The sequence below is a fragment of the Erithacus rubecula genome, assembly GCF_903797595.1.
Source record: "Erithacus rubecula genome assembly, chromosome: 17".
Lineage (NCBI taxonomy): Eukaryota > Metazoa > Chordata > Aves > Passeriformes > Muscicapidae > Erithacus > Erithacus rubecula.
In genome coordinates, this window is record NC_136669.1 from 15,035,181 (window position 1) to 15,053,518 (window position 18,338).

Here is an 18,338-nt window from a genome sequence, read left to right on the forward strand (position 1 = left end):
TGGGTTTGGGGAGCCAGTTCCTGGCTCAGGGAACAGACTTAATAATAAAATCCCTGATGCTTCTGTTTCTTTGGCTGCCCCTCCTTCAGTAAAGCAGAAAGCATTTCCACCCCTCCCTTATCTAAGGGTGGATCTGCTAGGATTGGGAGGTCCTTAGAGGAGGAACAAGGTGAGAACTGGTGCTCCCAGAGGCATATAAACACAGAGATGTGACAAGACAATCTGTTTTTTCCAAACATGTGTCCCATACCAGCAGCTCAGGTATCTACACTCCTTCAAGAAAAGGCAAGGCAAGGATCCTGACAGTGGATGTTTAGAGCAAGCATGGAGCAGGTGGATGGGAGCAGCATGCTGTGGATTTGAGCAAATATGCACCTACCACAGCACTAGCTCAGGGCAGAGGCTGAGAATTGCAATGAAGGCAGATGCTCATGGAATCACAGACCGGTTTGAATTGGAAGGGACCTTGAAGATCATCTGGTTCCAATCCTCTGCCATGGGCAGGAACACCTTCCACTACACCAGGCTGCAGATGGCTCAGTTAATATTCAGGAGGCCAGGAACTACTACATCTTATTTAAACAAATCCCAGCACGTTTTACTAAATAACTCTTCAACCATGGTTTGTCTCTGCTGGGATGCAGCATCCTTGAAGTAGGCACAAAAATACCAGCTGCAGGTTGTGTCAAGCTAAGCAGAGCCCTTGGCCAGTGAGTGGGAAGTGCTTCCCTCCCACTTCCCTCCAGCATCATGGCTGGACCCTGCAAGACAGAAAAGCTGGGAGGATGGAAAAGGCAGAGCAACCTACAGGATTAATTCAGCAGTGGTAATTGAAAAGTCAAATAAAGGATGGCTGTGCATTAATCCCGGTAGTTTAAACAAAGCTGTAAACTGTGAGCTTTCTCCAGTGAAAACTGGTGAAGCAGTAGCAGCTAAGCCTCAAGATGCAAAAATACCCTCAATATGAAGTGCAAAACATGCTTTCTGGCAAGCACAGCTTGATGAGTTAAGCTCCAAGCTAGTGACTTAATCCACCATTCAAGCTCCGTGGGCCATATCCTGGCAGCCAGAGGCTGGGAGCAGCAGGGCTCCGTGTGTGGGCAGTGGTGCAGAGCTGCACCATGCCCCCAGCCCTGCCTTTCCTGGGGCTGGGATGGGCTCCCTGAGCCAGCCCCCTGCACAGGCTGTGTCAGGGTGAGGAAGGATGGAGATGCTACAGCCACAGTGGTGGGATGGGCCGTGATGCAATGTGGGACCCATCAGGGTAGACTGGGATACTCTTCCCACAGGAACAGGAAGGAACGGTGTATTTTTGTGGGGCTGTGGAAAATCCCACTTTGGCAGGGCAAGTGGGTAGAGACTGGTCTGGCAGAGGCCAAGCTCATACCCCAATGACACTGATAAGTTGTGCACTTAAGATGAGCAAAGCTGCCTTAATTACTGATCTGGGTAAAACATTCAGAGTCACTGAAATCTGCCTTCCACCTCTTGGAGAGAGATCAGCGTAGATTAACTGGATCCTGATTGGGCTGAGATTTATGTCTGTCCATAAACTTTACACCAGGAACAGACCGCTGGGGCCCAAGAAAGGCCCTGTGTTTCCAAGAGCCCTGCGTCATGCCAAGACTCCCTTGCTCACTGCCATTTGTTATCACAGCTGAGCCCCCAAAATATCCCTGTCAGAAAGATGTCCGCTTCCAGTCCCAGCCAAGATCTGATAAGGATGGAGCATCTGGTCCCCATTAGAGGCTGCCCGCTCTGGTTTCTGGCTGTGCAGGCAGGGGCTCGAGTGCCATGGTGCTCCCACCAATCCCATCTGGTGAAAATTAGGGAAATGGTAACATCAGGGGGCTGCGGGGGCGGGTGGGGGAGATGTTTTTGTTTTGCTTTGAAATCACATTCAACTCTTACACTGATGGTGGCCAAGATAACCTCTTCCAGCTCATAGCCAGCCCAGCTCCACGCAAGCAGATGGGAAGGTCTTCTGAACAAGCATCTCCTTCCCACATCCCTCCATGGAGACAATCCTTATCATCCATCATCCAGTGTGATGGAGTATTCTGGGAGCAGAGACAACTTTCACCCACCTCAGGTGTGGCTTGTCCCAAAAGAGACTGTGGTGGAAAGGTGTGAGGTCATCCTTTGCCAAGGGTCTCCAGGAGTCAGGAGGCTTGTAAACTTGGGAAACATTGAGAAAACATGCTTCATTCTAAAACCAAGACAAGGTCAAGGTCTATGTAAAAACCCAGTGTTAATTCAGCTCCATGGGCTGAAAAGGTCAGAGGTAGGGGAGCGAGTGGAGAAAATTATTTTTACTGCTGTGACAGGAACATCTCCATGGAGTTGAGGTGGGGGAAGATCTTAAATGAGAGCTGGTGGCTACAGGCACCTGTGGGAATTGCAGAGGCTCCAGGTGCTCATCCTGAGCATCCCTGTCAGCAAGGCCATACCCTGTCCAATCCCTTTGTCCACTCGCCCTCCTGCCTGTGGTGCTCACAGCACCTATGGGGCCATGGTTGGTCCAGACATGCGGGTCCAGCTGGGTCTGTGCTGTGCCAGCCTCAGCAGATGATTTCCAGCAGTGCTCTGGTAGGCTCCTCATCCACCTGTCTGGGTCTGCACCTTGGCTCCAGTTTGGGGTTTGTGTTGTGTCTCCCCTCCCACATAACCATTTCTCTCTCTCCCACCCAGCTTGTGACTGCCACCCAGTCGGTGCAGCTGGCAAGACCTGCAACCAGACCACGGGGCAGTGCCCATGCAAGGACGGCGTGACTGGCCTGACCTGCAACCGCTGTGCCAAGGGCTACCAGCAGAGCCGCTCGCCGGTGGCACCCTGCATCAGTGAGTGTGCCAGCCTTGCCCTGCACTCAGGGACCCCCACAGGCACCAGGGGCTTCCCCCACTCACCTTGGATTGCTTGCGGTGGGTGGGAGGCTCAGACAAGAGTCTGTCTGTCCTTATGGGTGTTCTCCAGGAAGTGGTTGAGTAGCACTCTCTGATCACCTTCTCCCCCAGCACAGGAGGCTCTGGATGACCCGTTGGGCCAGTGCTTCCAGCTGGCTGAAACAGCTCTGCTGGGTCCCATCCTTGGTACAGCACGTGCCCTTCTCACCCAGCTGAGCCCTGAGTGTGGTCACTTCTGGGGCAGGGCCAGAACCTGTGGTCAGCATAAAACTGTGTTTATTGTCACAGTGGATTTGAATTTGACCCAAGTGGCAGAGGAACAACTTCCCACCCTGCAGCATTTGCTGAGCTGCTGGAGCAGTGGCAGTGGAGGTGACTGGTGGAGCTGGCTCTTCTCTCTCTGTTCTTCCCCAAATTTGAGTTTAGCAAAGAAATTTCCCCAGGTTTTCCTGCCAAGAGTCTTGAGAAAGTGTTATTTTTCCCACATTTATCCCTGTGCTGGGCAGCCTGAAGCATGCTGAGATCATCTAGGGTCTGATGTCCAAACTGAATTCAGATGAGCTGAGCACCTGGGGAACATCCATCCCTGGAGCACACATCCTCACACATGTGAGGATGCTCCTGGGGACTGCAAAATTGCAGCCTGGCCCAATTTACTGAACTCTGTGTATCTCCAGGTCTATTCAATGATCTGCAATGGTCAGGTCAGATTCATCCCATCATCTCTCCTTTGTGACCAACAGAATCTCCTTGTGTTCTATTTTCAGAGGGTTTTTTCCCAGTTGTCATCCCCAAAGCTGGGGATCTCATCCTGAAGCTACCTCTCCCTTTCTTTTCCAGAAATTCCTGCCATCAACCCCACTTCCCTGGTCACCAGCACGGAGGCACCTGCGGGTAAGTGCTCCATGTCCCTGGCCATGGCCCCAGCCCTGCACAGAGACCTGGGGGCAGATCCCACCTTCCCCCTCCCTGACACAGCACAGGGGAGGACTGAGCTCTATACCAAACCATTTGGCAAAAAATTAATGGTAAAAAAATTTGGTGAAAGACATGACTGAGATTTAAAATCTTGTGCATTTCTGGAAAGGAACTGATTAAAATTGATGGACTTTTTCATGAAGCCTTTCTGCATTGCCTCCAAGGAGAGCAGGGATGCAGCCCACTGGGGCCTCGCTATCCCTTGGCAGGTTAAGGCAGGGGTTGCTCCCTGCATTGATGGATTAGGGTCCTTCTTCCAGCCTGGCCAGAGCCCAAAGTCCCACCCAAGTGCCCTGAGCTCCCACCATGTCCTGGCACATCCCAGTAGCACCAAGCAGTGCTGTGCTGTGCCCCAGATGCAGTGCCATGCTCAGCCCTCCAGTGCTGCAGGATGCACCCAGCAGGGTAAAGAGGGCTGTAGCAGGTCTTTCCTTCCCCTCCTCCTCCCCCTCAACAGTCCTCTCAGCACTGCTGAAAACTGCTGAAACCGTGTGCCTCTTTCCAGCCATCCCAGGTCTATCCCCTGTAGGATTCCAAGCCAGGTGGAGGAGGAGAAGCTGGGGAAGGAGCAGCCCCTTGCCTCCCTGGGCCATCTCTCCTGCTGACTCAAGAGCCCAGTCTTCCCCTGCATTCCACTGTGGTGGAATAGACATCCTGAACAATTCTCCATTCTATGGCACATGGTCCTGTGCAGACAGCAGGGCCCCCTCCACTCCCTGAACCCATATTTAATGAGCAGCTTCTCTGTGCTGTGTTTAGGGTGCATCTACCCCGAGGAAGCCTACACCCTTCTTGGAGAGCCAGTGCTCTCTTTGTATACATCTCCCAGCTCCCCTTTCAGCAGTGGAAAATGCCAGCAGCCTCTTCCCAGGCTGGTGTGTCTGGGATATGCTCTCCAGCCCTCAGGGAACGTTTTCCAGTACAGCCATTGCAACCCGTGCATGAACTCGCTGGCACGAACTGTAGGAGAGAACCAGGGATGAGGTGTATTGAAGAGATGGAATGTTTGACCCCTCACAACACGGCAGACACTGAGGGGGTGGAGCGTGTCTAGAGAAGGGAAACGAGGTGGGGAAGGGTCTGGAGCACAGGTCTGATGAGGAATAGCTGAAGGAGCTGGGAGGGGGGTCAGAAAAGGAGGCACAGGGGGGACCTTGTGGCTCTGCACAACTCCCTGAGAGGAGGAAACAGCCAGGTGTGGGTTTGGGCTCTGCTCCCAGAGAATGAGGAACAGGACAAGAGGAAACAGCCTCAAGTTGTGGCAGGGGAGGGTCAGGTTGGACATCAGGGAAAATTTCTTCCCTGCAAAGGTTGTCAGGGAGTGAACTAGGCTGCCCAGGGCAGTGGTGGAGTCACCATCCCTGAAAGTGTTCAAAAAGCAAGTAGGTGTGGCACTTTGCAATGTGGTTTAGTGGGCATGGTGGTATTTGGTTCAAGGTTGGATTTGATGATCTTGGAGGCCTTTTCCAACCTTAATGATTGTGTGTTCCTCTGGCAGGAATAAAGTATGTGGATGGGGATGGAGAGGGGAGATGCACAGGAGGAATGCGTAGCTCCAGCAGTGCTGGCTTAGCACAGGTGGACCCCAAGGAGTGGGGCAGAGCCTGGGACCTCTGCACAGCCTGGCACCCCACCCAGCACCTATGGGCACTGCTGAGCCCTCCCAGCCCTGCCCCTGGAGGCTCTGGAAAGAGGGGCTCTTTGCAGGACAGTGAGGAGCAGTCCTGCCTGGACCTGGCGGAGGTTTCACTCCTCACTTTGGCACAGGGGGAGAGATGAGGCTTGGAGTGCACATTCTGCCTGGTGGGGAGATGTTTTGCTGAAGGGATGGTGGCACTGCTGGGGAAGCTGTGTGGGACAGGGCAGACCACCACCATCACCTCTGCTCCTGCTTGCCCTGCCCACCCTGCTGGCTGTGAGGAGGGAGCTGGGAACATCTCTGGGAAAAGGAAAACAATGGGGGGGCAGAATGAGAGATTTGGCCAGTTTTATTGCCACAAGAGAGTGCAACATGGAGCAGAGTTAACCAAGGTGACTCCCCTCTGGTGCTTTATAAATAGGGTCAGTCTCACAGTGATGTCTGAGCTGTTCAGGTGTACAAAGATGAAGAGCACTGGCAGAGAGCTGGGTTGTTTGTTCTGTTTTAGCAGAGCAGGTCTGCCTCAGACTGCCTCCAGTTTATCTGAGGCTTTGTTGGTTTAAGATTTCTGGCTTCTAGCTCAAATATCCTTAATGGAAAATAGCTGCCTCTGCCCAGAGTCTGCACCACTGGAGGATCAGGGGACCCTCTGGGGGTCCTGCTGCCCCCTTTGCTGGGGGGATCAGAGATGGGAGGTGGTGCTGCCCTGGCTGGTGCTGCCAGGGTTACCTGCACCTGGTGGGCTGGGCTGCCAACAGTGGTCCTTTTTGCCCACACCTGCCTGCTCCCTGATGCCCCTCAGGCCACATCCCTCTGCTCCAGGAGCTCCCAGCTGTCCCTGAGCTGGGCACTCCCCAGGGGGCCCTCAGCACCTCAGCCAGCCTCTAAGCACCTTCTCTCCCCCCATTTCCCCACCTCCTGCCTGCCTCTGGCAGCAGGTGCTGGCTGCAGGAACAGGGGCACATTGTTCAGGGCTGCCATGCTCAGGTGCTGGGCTTCCCGCCCTCTCCACATCCTCCTCTGTGCTGGGGTTCAGTCCCTGGGTGTGTCCAGGTTTTTCACTGACATTGCCATCTTCTGCATCACTTTTCCCAGTTTTCTCCTGCCTTTCCAGTCTTCCAAAGCCTTTGATGTCTGTGCCTGAGCACCTGACTGGCTTGGTGATGAAACGTCCTGGGTCCACTTCTCAAAATTTTTATTATCTTAAAATATTTTCCACTTAGTGGAAAAACATGAAATCCACGTTCCCCATTAGTAGAATTAACAAAACTCATGGAGGGCAAAACAGGGCAGATTTGCAGCCATAGCACCTAATTAAGTTACGTCTCTCTGAAAACAAAATATTCCTTTTTTTCAAGGAGAGAAGTAAACCAGGTGTGCAAACCTGCCACCTCTCCCACACATGCTCCCCCACAGGGATGGGGAATGCCCACACCAGGCCAGTGCTCTGGTTGTCAGCTGCCTCCTCCCACTTTGCCCCATAGCATCTCCCAGGGATGCAGCAGTGTTAGAGCTGGGGCTGTAGCATATACCAGGGATGCAGAAGCATTTCAGGGTTTGTGGGTGCATTTCCATGCCATGGGCTGTGTCAGGTCTCTGCTGACCCCCAGCCCTTCTGTGGGGCCTGGCTGCCCCATCAGCTGCACAGACACAGCTAAAGCTGCCCCTCTCCCCACTGCCCTGCAGAATGTGTAAAGCCATGGGCTCTCAGGGCCTGTCTGTGGGAGCAGCTCCATCAGGCACACAGCATCCCTGTGTGCTTGGGAGGATGGAACCGTGGTCCATGACTGTGTTGTGATCAGGACTCGGGGCTGAGATCCCTGAGCAGAGCCCTCCCATGGCAAAACCCTGCAGGAGCAGGACAGGATGCTCAGGAAGAGGCAGTTTGGGGAGGTGCAGGCAGGATCCATCTGCCCTGGCATCTCTTGCCACTTTCCAGCCACAGCGTCCATGTCTGCCCCACACCCAGTGATGGAGGAATCCATGTGCTCAGGGCCAAGGAATGGAAATGCTTCCTGTTATTTGAACTTCTTTTTTCTTTCCTAGTTTCTCAGATAGCTGGAGCAGGAATTGATTTTACAATTGAGGAATGTTCCTCAGCACAAAGCCATGGTTAAAAAAAATCCCCAAACTAATCCTAAATTGTTAATTCCCAACACAATTTTCTGGCTCCTTTGAATCACAGTGTTATGTTGTTAATCACGAGCAGGAGCCCAGGGCAGTTACAGGATTTCTCTCTGCATCTCTCTCATCCCCATTGCCAAGGGAAGGGGGTGGCAGATTGGCTGAGGCTGCCCCACAGCCTGCTCCCACACCCATCAGCCCCAGCACTCCACCACCTCAGCAGCATCACCCAGCCCAGGCAGCTCCAGCAGAGCCCCAGGCCAGGCCACCCCCCACCCCCACAGGGTGGTGTCCCTGGGAGGGCCTGTGGCAAATGATGCCAGGTGCAGGATGGTCTCTGTGCCCCTTTGTCCAGGGAGGAAAAGGTCTCCTGTCCTGACAGGGGCTCCCCCAAAAAAGGTGGGAGGCAATCTTCAGTCCCTTTCATGGTGCAGGAAATGATGGAGCAGTGTCAGGGGACACGGTGGAGTCTGGGATGGAGCTGTAGGGTATCCCAGAGAGCACAGCAGGCTGAGCCTGAGGCTGTAGCACTTCCCAGGGATGCAGTGGGTGAGGACACCTTCAGTGCCACCACCAAGCACTCCAGCACACTCAGCAGCCACCCCCCACCCCCAAGGAGAGGCCCTGAGGCCCCTCTGTTGCCCCCCACAGCTGTTTCAGGGGAGGCAGCAGGGCCAAGGCAGCTCTGCCAGCCCAGGCAGAGGGGCATTGTGGCAGCGGGGGGGGCTGAACTGACAATCAGAGCTCATCTGCCTCTGCCAAGAATTAGCTTCACGCTGCACTGCTTCTATCACTGACAAATTTGGAGCAGGTGGCATGAAGTCCCAGATAAAAAGAAGCTGGTCAGAGAGGAGAGCAGCAGAGCCCAGGGTGAGTTTGTGCTCCTGGGCTTTTCTTTCCTCATTTCTCCTCCTCCCCTTGGCACAGGATTCTGTTATTCCCAGTCTTCCCCTAGAGCTTCGCTTCCATCCCCAGTGATCACTGTAGCAACCCACAAACAAAGACAACTTTAGAGGCTGCTGGCTCTGTCCTGGGACGTGGGGCCAAGCCAGAGGGAGAACCTGCAAAAGGCAGAGGAAAGAAGAAAGATGAGCTCAGAAAAAAAAAAAAAAACAAACTTGCCATTTGGAAAGAGAGAAATTGAGATGTTCAAAGGAAGATGGCAGAGTAAAGAAAGGAGGAGAACAGGGCTGCTTCGGGCAATTGTTGGGATCAAAGGCTTTGGGGAGAAGGAAAGAGGCATTCCCTGCCCTCCCTCTGCTTCAGATGCAAATCTGGGGGCTTTAGAAATGCACAGAAAAAAGCCTTCTGGAGGACAGGAGCCTTGGGGGACAGCAGGGTGGTGGAGGACAGCCTGGTGGCCTCCCCAGCCCTTCTGCAGCAGCCTGAGCAGGGGATGCCTGGGCAGCAGCAGTGATGTGGTAGAGCAGAGCCACTTCCCTCACCTGCTTCCTTTCCACAGCCTGAGTGCCCTTCCCCACTTATGGGAACCCATGAGGCACAGGTCCCTGGAGGGGCTGCCCCCTGAGGGTGCATCCCACCACTCTGGCCCCTGAGGATCACCTGGTGTCAGACCTGCCTTTGGACCTGCCCCCTGGGGGACTGACTGTGGGATTGGTGCCAAATCCTCTTTTCCCACATCACCCAGGACTGCACGGTCACAGCTGTTCTGTTGACTCTCCTTGGCCATGGCCCCTGCCAGCCTCACCTGCATCCCTCCCATCCATCCCTTTGGGTGTCTGGAAGGAGTCCCCAGGCTTCCTCCACCACCCCTGTGCTGACTTGTCTGCAGGACACCGTCACCACAAGTGACAGAGTCTGCTCAATGCACCCAAGGCCACTTGGTTCCTCTTCCCAGCTGATGTGGTACAAGCTGTTTGTGCTGCTCTTTGAGTCCCCAGCCCCTGTGAGGTGCCAGGGAGCAGCTGGACTCCACAGACCCCCATCCCCAGCAGTGCTCAGGCCCTGACCTGGAAGGAGACAAGTACCCTTCTGCCAGGCTGGGTCTTGCTGCTGTCCCCTCCACCCCACTCCCTCCTCCCCATGGTGGGATGAGTCCCCACATGTCTCAAGCCCTTCAGTGCTCAACCCACTGTTCTTCTGCCGCAGACTGTGACTCCTACTGCAAACCAGCCAAGGGCAACTACAAGATTAACATGAAGAAGTACTGCAAGAAGGACTATGGTAAGGACCTCTGACCTCCCGGAGCTCTGGGCTTTGCCCCAGAGGCAGATGAGGGCTGGCTGTGGCCAGAGACAGGTGGGGCAGATAAAGGCATCCGGGGGGTGGGGGACACTCCATATGGGGAGGGGTCCCCAAATCAGCCCTCCCGAAGTTGCAATGAATGAGGCAAGTGGGGCGGTGGGGGAAGGGCAGTTCCTGTCCCGACTTTGCTTTGGGGAGCAAAGCATCCCCCATCACTTTGCCTCCCCCATTCTCCCCTCAGTGGTCCAGGTGAACATCCTTGAGATGGAGACGGTGGCCAACTGGGCCAAGTTCACCATCAACATCCTCTCTGTCTACAAGTGCCGTGATGAGCGGGTCAAGCGCGGTGACAACTTTTTGTGGATCCACCTGAAAGACCTGTCATGCAAGTGCCCCAAGATCCAGATCAGCAAGAAGTACTTGGTTATGGGGATCAGCGAGAACTCCACTGACCGGCCCGGACTGATGGCCGACAAGAACAGCCTGGTCATCCAGTGGCGGGACGCCTGGACACGCCGCCTGCGGAAACTGCAGCGGCGGGAGAAGAAGGGCAAGTGTGTGAAGCCCTGAGGGATTTGCACCCACCCTGCACCCCTGCCCAGCCCCAGCCCAGCTGGGCGCTGCCAGACTGCGCCCACGGACTCTGTACATATATATAGTGTGAACGGACTGTCTATAGTGTATATTTTGGCAATGGTTTCCTGTTGTGTGCGTGTGCACGGGTGGGTGTGCGTGTCAGTCCTTTTCTCTAAGTGTGTATTAAAAATAATGCAGTAATGACAAACCTTTACTGAGGAGCAAAGTGGAGCAAGGTCCTGTGGGTGCCTGTCTCCTGGAGCAGCTTGAAGGTGATCGGTGTCCTGCTCTGGGCACTCTGGAGCTCATTTTCAAGGTTTTGTATTCCCTCTAACACAGTTGTCTTCTGCACTGTGCTGACACCTCAGTTGACAGCTCTCCCTTCTCCAGCATACAGGGTATGATCCTTCCTCACTCTGAAAATGTGCTTACTCTGAAATGCTGCCAGACCTCTTCCTGCCTTTCTCCTTGCCCAGGAGGAGCAGGAGGTCAGAGTCCTCTGTCCCTCATCCCAATGTGTGGGCAGGCCGAATGGAAACTGTCCAGTGCTGCAGAGTGTCCAGCCCCAGGAGCTCCACCAGGAAGGACAAATGAACTTTTACAAGGCCTGATTCCCTGGTGACCGTGGGCTCACGTGAGCCAGTGCTGCTGGCTGGGGCAGGACCTGTGCAGCGCCATCAGAGGAGCCAGGCCCTGGCAGTGTCCTGGTGGCCACTACCAGGCAGGGCTGTGTCCACTGGGGAGGAAGGGACAGACCTGACAACCCCTGGTTGCCGTGTCCTGGTACCTAGTCCAGACAGCCCAGTGAGAAAGACATGGACACACCATTTTCCCCTCCCATGTCCACCTGCTCCATCTGAACCTGAGCTGGACTGGACAGCCTGGCCAGGCTGATGTCTCATCATCCATCCACTCAGGTCTCTGTGCCTGTATTCTCACCTGGTACCAACTGACATTATTTCACCTGTTTCTGTTAAGATGACACCAAGTGACCATCTGCCCTGGTGTGCATCTTCCAGAGCTGACCAGACTGTGTGCTCTCTTGGGAAGAATTGCTGTGGCCAAGGTTGTCCGAGGAGATGCACAAGGCAGAGGTGACAGGAAGAGAGAAGAGTTTTCATTGATCCACCTCTAGTCTTTTATATCTTCTTCACCATGTATTAGTCTCTGGTTAAACAGACACCAGTATCTTCCCATGTTGAGATTGTAGCAGTCTTGGCTTAATAAATATAAATAGAAATAATAGGTGCTCTGACAATAGATATTCCTTTCCCCACAAACCTTCCCTTACTTATGGAATGGCTCAGTGAGGGGTTGTAGCCTACATCACAGTCTTCCAGTCCATTAGGATGAAACTTTACCCTTTCCAGCCCACAGCAGCTTGAGTGGACTCCCTTTTCCATGGTGCTCCTTCTGGGCTTCAGCATCCCAGGGTGGTGCTGGAGCTTCCAGCTCAAGAGAGTAGTGGAGCACTGTTGGGTTTCAGGACAAGGGAGTTTGGGGACAGAGGATCTTGGCCTCAGGGATGTCTGTATGAACCTGCAGGTGCGTTAGCGAAGCTGCGGGAGATGCTGGGAGTGACGTTTCAGAGCTGTGGAGGGCTTGCAGTGCCACTGTTCAGGTCCCATGGGTACTTGGGTACCTACAAAGGGCATGGGCAGAGATGTGGAGTGGCCAGAAGCTGAGGGGCAATGGGTACGTGGGACCACTTGGGCTTGGATGAGCTGATATTATCCCCCCTCCCGGAAACAGACCTTCTTGCCTCCTCTTTCTGAGCTGAGGGCACCCTCCCATCCCTGGCTCCTCTTGTTTGGATTGTTACAGACTATTGGCTTCTGCCATGAGATGGCTCTTGGTGTAGTTGAGCCACCTAGTTCTCCTCTTCTTCCCATAGCTGCTTCCACCAGACTTGCCCTTGGCTCAGGCTCAATCCAACCCCATGCACCCAATAGTCACAGAATCACAGAATGGTTTGGGTTGGAAACGACCTCAAAAATCACCTTCTTCCAAGCCCTGCCATGGGCAGGGACACCTTCCACTAGACCATGTTGTTTCAAGCCCCAAGCTGCCTTCAGACACTTCCAGAGATGGGGCAACTTCTCTGGGCAAATGCAGGAGTCCTCACACAGAAATCAGTGGTGGAATACCCTTTGGCTGTGCAAAGATAGGACTTTGATCAGAATCATCCCTTCTGTCCCAGACACTGCTCAGCATTGCCCCGTGGGATGTGAGTGTTCTCTGACTCCTCAGCAGCCAAGGCCCAGAAAGATCAGGGCAGTTTCATGGGCGTGAATACTTCTCAGGGCAGGGCTTCAGCAGCATGTGGTTTCTCCAAGCAAGAAGAGGCACAATGTGTCTGTGTTCCCCAAAAGCATTGGACACAGCCTTCTCAGGCAGGGAGCTCCAGGGTTTCCTTTGACAGCTGATTTCTCCTTTGCTGAAGCAGGACACCTAAAACTCTCGGAGAAATTTGTTGATTGGAGTTCTCCATTTATCCTCCCAGGCAGCTCTTCCCTCTTCTTTCACCTCTGCTATCTGGGACTGTCGAGAAAGGAAGGCTCCCAGCTGGCATCTTAGTGTCCTGTTGGGGCAGATCAGAGACACCAGAGCAGAACCATCACCCCATGGTCCATGCTGAGGAGAGGAGCTCTCTCCCTCTCTCCCTTTGGCTAGGGAATGTCTTAAAATCCTGGCTGAAGGACTGGAGGAAGCCACTCTGCACCTTCACTGAGTCCAATTGCTGAAGAACTTTTCCTGACTTCCCTTGTTTATATCACCTCCATGTTCAAAACAAGAATTTACCTTGCTTACTCCTCTCCCTCTGCCTGGCATGGTCAGCTGGGAACTGGGGACTGTACATGGGTTTGGCTGTACCTGAGACACTGTAGCTGGATCACCCTTAGCTGGTGCCAGAACACCAAGGGCAGTGGAGGGCACACCATGGACTTGTTCAGGAATGCTGCTCGTCCCTCCCTGTAGATCAGGCAGGGCTTGGAGAACACACCAGCACAGGCTGGTGGAGAGCTGCAAATGCAGGGGCAGTTCCATATCCACCAGCACCTACCCAGCCCTATCCACCCCTTTGATGGTGGGGAGTGCTTTACACCACTGGGAACTGCCAGAGCCCATGGGTGACACAGGGAGGGGACTCAGGTGGCAGCAGGGTATGTCACACAGTCCTGGTGGCTGCAGCCAACAGCTATGGGCTTTGCAAGGGCAAGAGAGACTGCAGTGCAGACTCTGCTTGGCACTACAAAGCCATATGTTTTCCAAAATAGCTCTTCAAGGAAAAAATTATTAATTCAGCAAAGCATCTGAAAAGCCTTTGGTGCGCTCTGGTGCACTCGCAGTTCCTCGAGCACAGATCCCCTGCCCTGTGCAGCAGCTGGCTGAGCTCAGTGTGCCAGAAGCACCATGCTGGGACCGGCTGCTGCAGGCAGCGGATGCCGGCCCACGTGGGAAGGGCCAAAACCACTATGCACATTTCCATCCCTGGTTTTTTATTTAACAGGTCTTTTCCCAGTATTCAGCTGGGGCAAAGTATTTCAGACACAAAGGCAGCAGAAAGAGAGGCCAAGTTTGCAATTTCCCCCCTGCTTTGGGACTGAATTTTGCAGCTGGTTGAAATTTTTTTCATTTCAAAACGCCAGTGGACATTTTTCATGAAAACCCGGAATATGGCCAAGGAAAGACACAAAATGTGAGAATACTACAGAAAACTCAATGCTCTTTTGCTGTGTTGTCCAGCCAGCTCCACTCATGAGAAAGCACAGGAGTTTGGACAGCTGAACCCCAGCTTGAGTGTACAGACAAATGGATGTATGTGTAGAGTATTTTCCATCATTTTCCTCTTGGTAGCCAAGGCCACATAAATAAAAATTGACTGCATCACACAGGAAAACACCTTCCTTAGGTGAAACAAGATCAAGCAAAGATAATTTTGTTTGGCCAGCAGGGCAGAGTTCAGTGCTGGGGTGTGAGGATATTCTTTCTGGTAAGGAGCTGAGCCTCTAAGAAGGGGCAATGCCTACGTAAAGTGACCCCTGTCATAGTCTGACCTGGTCTTGCTCTCCCTGTTCTCCTGATGCTCTCTGGTACACAGAGCAACTTCTGTCTACCATGTAGATCCAAGTGGATCTTAGTAGTGGCTTCAGCTGTCAGAGGGCAGTGGTGGTGGCTCTGCCAGCCCATACCATGGTGGCTTTTCCAGCCCAATAACATGGACAAGTCGTACTTTGCCCCCTGTGGACTTGGTACTAGGCAATTGTGGCCTGCTGCCTCTCCTCAGGTGTGGTGACCCACCACATCCAACCAACCACATCCCATCCATCCAATCAGTGCCACATCCTCTGTCCCGTGCCCTTGGTACTGCAGCTCTCTGTCCATTACCCCTTACCCAAACATGGTGTTTTACTCAGCACTTTAGAACCCTTACAAGTCTCGTTGACATCCTAAATATTGCTTCCTAAGCACAGCACAGCCTCTGCAATTCTCAGCCTTCCTCCTGCCCTCCCAATCCCAGCCATGGCTCCTTCATCCTTCCACAGAGGCCATAGGACCAGGGCATGGCACACTTTTCCCACCCAGGACCACGTCAAACGAGTGCCTGGGGAATTTGTTTGCTCCAAGCCCCTCTTATCCTTGCAGAACGGTGAGAAAAGTGTTGTTCTTCAATATGCCTAGTGTGTTTTTACCAGCCTTGGGGGCACTTATTCCATCAGCATTAATCACCTGTCATTCATTCATTTGTTCATGCAGTCCTTCATCCAACCTTGTTCATCTCCTTGTTCATCTTTTCAAGGGCACGATTCAGTGGTTAAACACGTGCTCCCTGTGTGCACAGGATGTGCAGCACCTGTGTGGGGTGCAGGGCGCTCGGTTCAGGGGGGCCTGGGGAGCAGGGAGGCAGCTTCCCACATGGGCTGTGCAGGGGGAACATGAGGAAACCATTAATTGATGGGCTGGCCCATGCCGTGTTTTCCTAAGGAAGAGCCGAGGATGGGGAACAGCTGGGGTCAGCGGGGCACCATCTGGAGAAACCCGTCAGCTCCCTCCTGCCGGGTTTTTCCCACCTCGGTGGCAATGGAGAGGATGAGGCAGGAGGGAAGAGTGATCCCCTGGGGATGGGGGGATCCTGCAACAGCCCCGGAGCTGCACATGCCCCAAGCTGGCTCCGAGGCATTGCTCTGGTGATGTGCCAGGAGGTTTGCCAGTGGCACAGGAGTCATGGCACAAAGGTGCCAGGGCTGCTGCTGCCCCATCAGAGCCATGCCAGTACCCTCATGCCTTGGGATCATCATCCTTGTGCAGAAATCAATGATGTTTTGCATGGGACAGGATCAGACCCTCAGCATCCATCTAAGCTGGTCCTCTGTTTACACAACCACAGTGAGACTCAATAAACTGACAATGTTTTCATCTTGGACCAGATGGTCTACCCCAAAATCTTGGAGAACCAGCCTCTCTGCTTTCAAAATAAACACCACATACTCCTTCCCCCCCCCCCTCCCCCTGCACACCCACACAGTGGGAAACCATCAGCTGTGCAGGAGCAGGGAGAGCTGCACTCCCAGAGGATGGCTGGTCCTGGAGGATCCCCTGTCTGAGAGCAAGCAGTGGCCAGCCTAGGCACACACAGACACCAGGTGACCCCTGGCTGGGCCACAGTGGGGATCACAGCACAGGGAGTGAGGAGATGAAGAATAGCAGAGCAAACACAACTCAGCATATTCAAGGGGTCTGGAGGTGTCTGGGTTGGGTGTCTCCCTGGCAGACATCCCCACAGAGACCTCTGCAGCAGCAGAGGTTAAAGCCAGGTGCTGCATCCTGCCTGTCCTCTCCTGTCCCCTGCCTGTGTCCTGCCAGACAGATCACAGTGAGTGCAAATTGTCTCCAATGCTTAAAGCTCTGTGACTGTGCTATGGGTCACTGACCTGACCTCAGGGCCATTTGTGGCTTTTGGTATGTGGTGACTCTTGTGCATCCCTTCCCAGCCCTGCTGGCCACCCATGCTGTGATCCCTGTGGCCCCAGGACAGGGCTGGTGCTGCTTGGGTCAGTGTCCTGGGAGCCCTGGCTGCTCCCCATGCTGGGGCAGCTGGGATTTGCTCATCCATCAGGATACCCAGCAGACCCCCACAGGCTCTAGACAGCATCTTGAGCCAGAAATGAGGTGGCTTTGGCCAGCACACACATACAGACTGTCCCTTTTCCAGCAAAACCTGGAGCTGGGAACAAGGCAGGGTGGCCAGAGGGGGCCCTTGGAGTGGCCAGGCAGTGCTGCCCCCACACCAGCAAGGCTCATTCATTCCCGTGCCCTGCCCAAATCTGAGCCACTGGCAGCATCCACGAGGATGTTCCAGGTCTCCACCTCCATCCCCATCCCTATCCCTGCTCCTCACTTCCTGAGCAGTGCCTTCCTGCCAACCTGCTGGCTGTAGGGGGAATTTCCTGGTCCTGACTGTTATGCCGAATCAGCTCTCAGGGTGAAATCGTGGGGCCTGTGTCTGCTCTGGTGCTTTTAGACTTTTCTCTGGCATCCAGTGGGACGGCCATAAATCTCTGCTACTGCCTCCAAGTCGAACATTTCCTCCGAGCCCCATTATTAATTTTCTGAAAGATCCCATAAACCCCCAGATGGAAAAATATGGAGATATTTGCACATGTGCCGTAAAACACATTGCCCATCTATTTCAAATGGATGTGGCAATATATAAAACATACTTAGGGCATGAGCCAGGTTTCACGGTATTTAAACAAGGCTGCATGATGTAATTGGAATTTACAGTGTAAGAGCAGATTGAAGCTGGGCCATGGCTGCATAGCATATATCTTGGATCTCCTGAAGATTTGGCCTCCTCTAGAATGACAAATACCTTTTGTACTTGTCACCTATATTTTAAGTGGATGAACAGCTCTTTACACGAAATATAATGGTTGGAAAATACATTTTTTTTCCATCTGAATTTTGGAGCCTCTCTAGAGACAAGAGATCTGCCCTGTTCCTGTAAAAAGTGTGATTCCTAGGGATGCAGGTGTCTCAGGGCTTTGTTTCCCTCACCTCCTAGCCCAGATGGCTCCCATCCCTGGGAAGCACAGTGCCACCACCACTCCCACTGCATGGCCTCGATGGTGGGGATGAGGAGCTCAGAGACTCCATGGTGTGGGATGGGGATGAAGATCTGCTGCCCATAGCTACTGTCCAAGGCCAGATTGGATCAGTCTCCAGCCAACCTGGTCTAGTTAAAAGTGTCCCTGGCCACAGCAGGGAGTTGGAAAGGGACATTCTTTAAGGTCTCTTCCCACTCAAACCATTCTGGAGCAGGAGAGGGTGGTGAGCCTCAAACACTGCTCTGCACTGCTGGAGATCCAGGGGCTGCTGGCAAGGGCACAGGCAGGAGCTGGTACAGGACAGGGCAGACAGTGGAAGAGGTGTCCATCAGGTCCCTCAAAAAAGCTGTGGGGAAGCCTTTTGGGTGCCTCCACCTCCCTGCAGCAAAATATCAGGGCAATGGTGGGAAGCCAGGCAATGGGGGATGATGGGGGTAGCAGGGGGTGTTTAGGGACCATCCAAGATGTCCCCATCTGCAAGCACCCCTCTGCCACCCATCCCAGTACAGAGGGGCAGATGGGCACAGCAAGGCTGGGAAGCTTTTGGCTCCAGATGTCCAATTCCTCCCAGCAAAGCCCTGATCTCTCCCTTCTCCACACAGACCCCATGGTGCTTGCTGATGTTGGGAATTTTGGGGAGGTGGGGGCTGCTAAGGGGCTGCAGACACACCACTCTTTGCCTGCTGCTCCTTGTGCTGACCCAACTGGCACAGGAATATGGTGCCCCATAGCTAGGACATGGCCTGGAAATCCCCTTGAGTTCCCCTAGTCAAAGGGAAAGGCAAAAAGGGGAAAAATAAAAG

General features: G+C 53.7%; 1 protein-coding gene across 1 annotated transcript in view; it reads left to right on the forward strand.

Annotated features, from left to right (window-relative positions):
* The window catches only part of NTN3 (netrin 3), a 29,674-nt gene extending 19,034 nt beyond the window's left edge, over positions 1-10,640 (forward strand). The window contains exons 4-7 of the mRNA XM_079321084.1: positions 2,692-2,841; positions 3,745-3,798; positions 9,755-9,829; positions 10,092-10,640. Of these exons, the coding sequence (XP_079177210.1) occupies positions 2,692-2,841; positions 3,745-3,798; positions 9,755-9,829; positions 10,092-10,420 (608 nt within the window). The 3' untranslated portion in view covers positions 10,421-10,640. The remainder of the gene's footprint in view (positions 1-2,691; positions 2,842-3,744; positions 3,799-9,754; positions 9,830-10,091) is intronic.
* Positions 10,641-18,338: the final 7,698 nt, after the last annotated feature.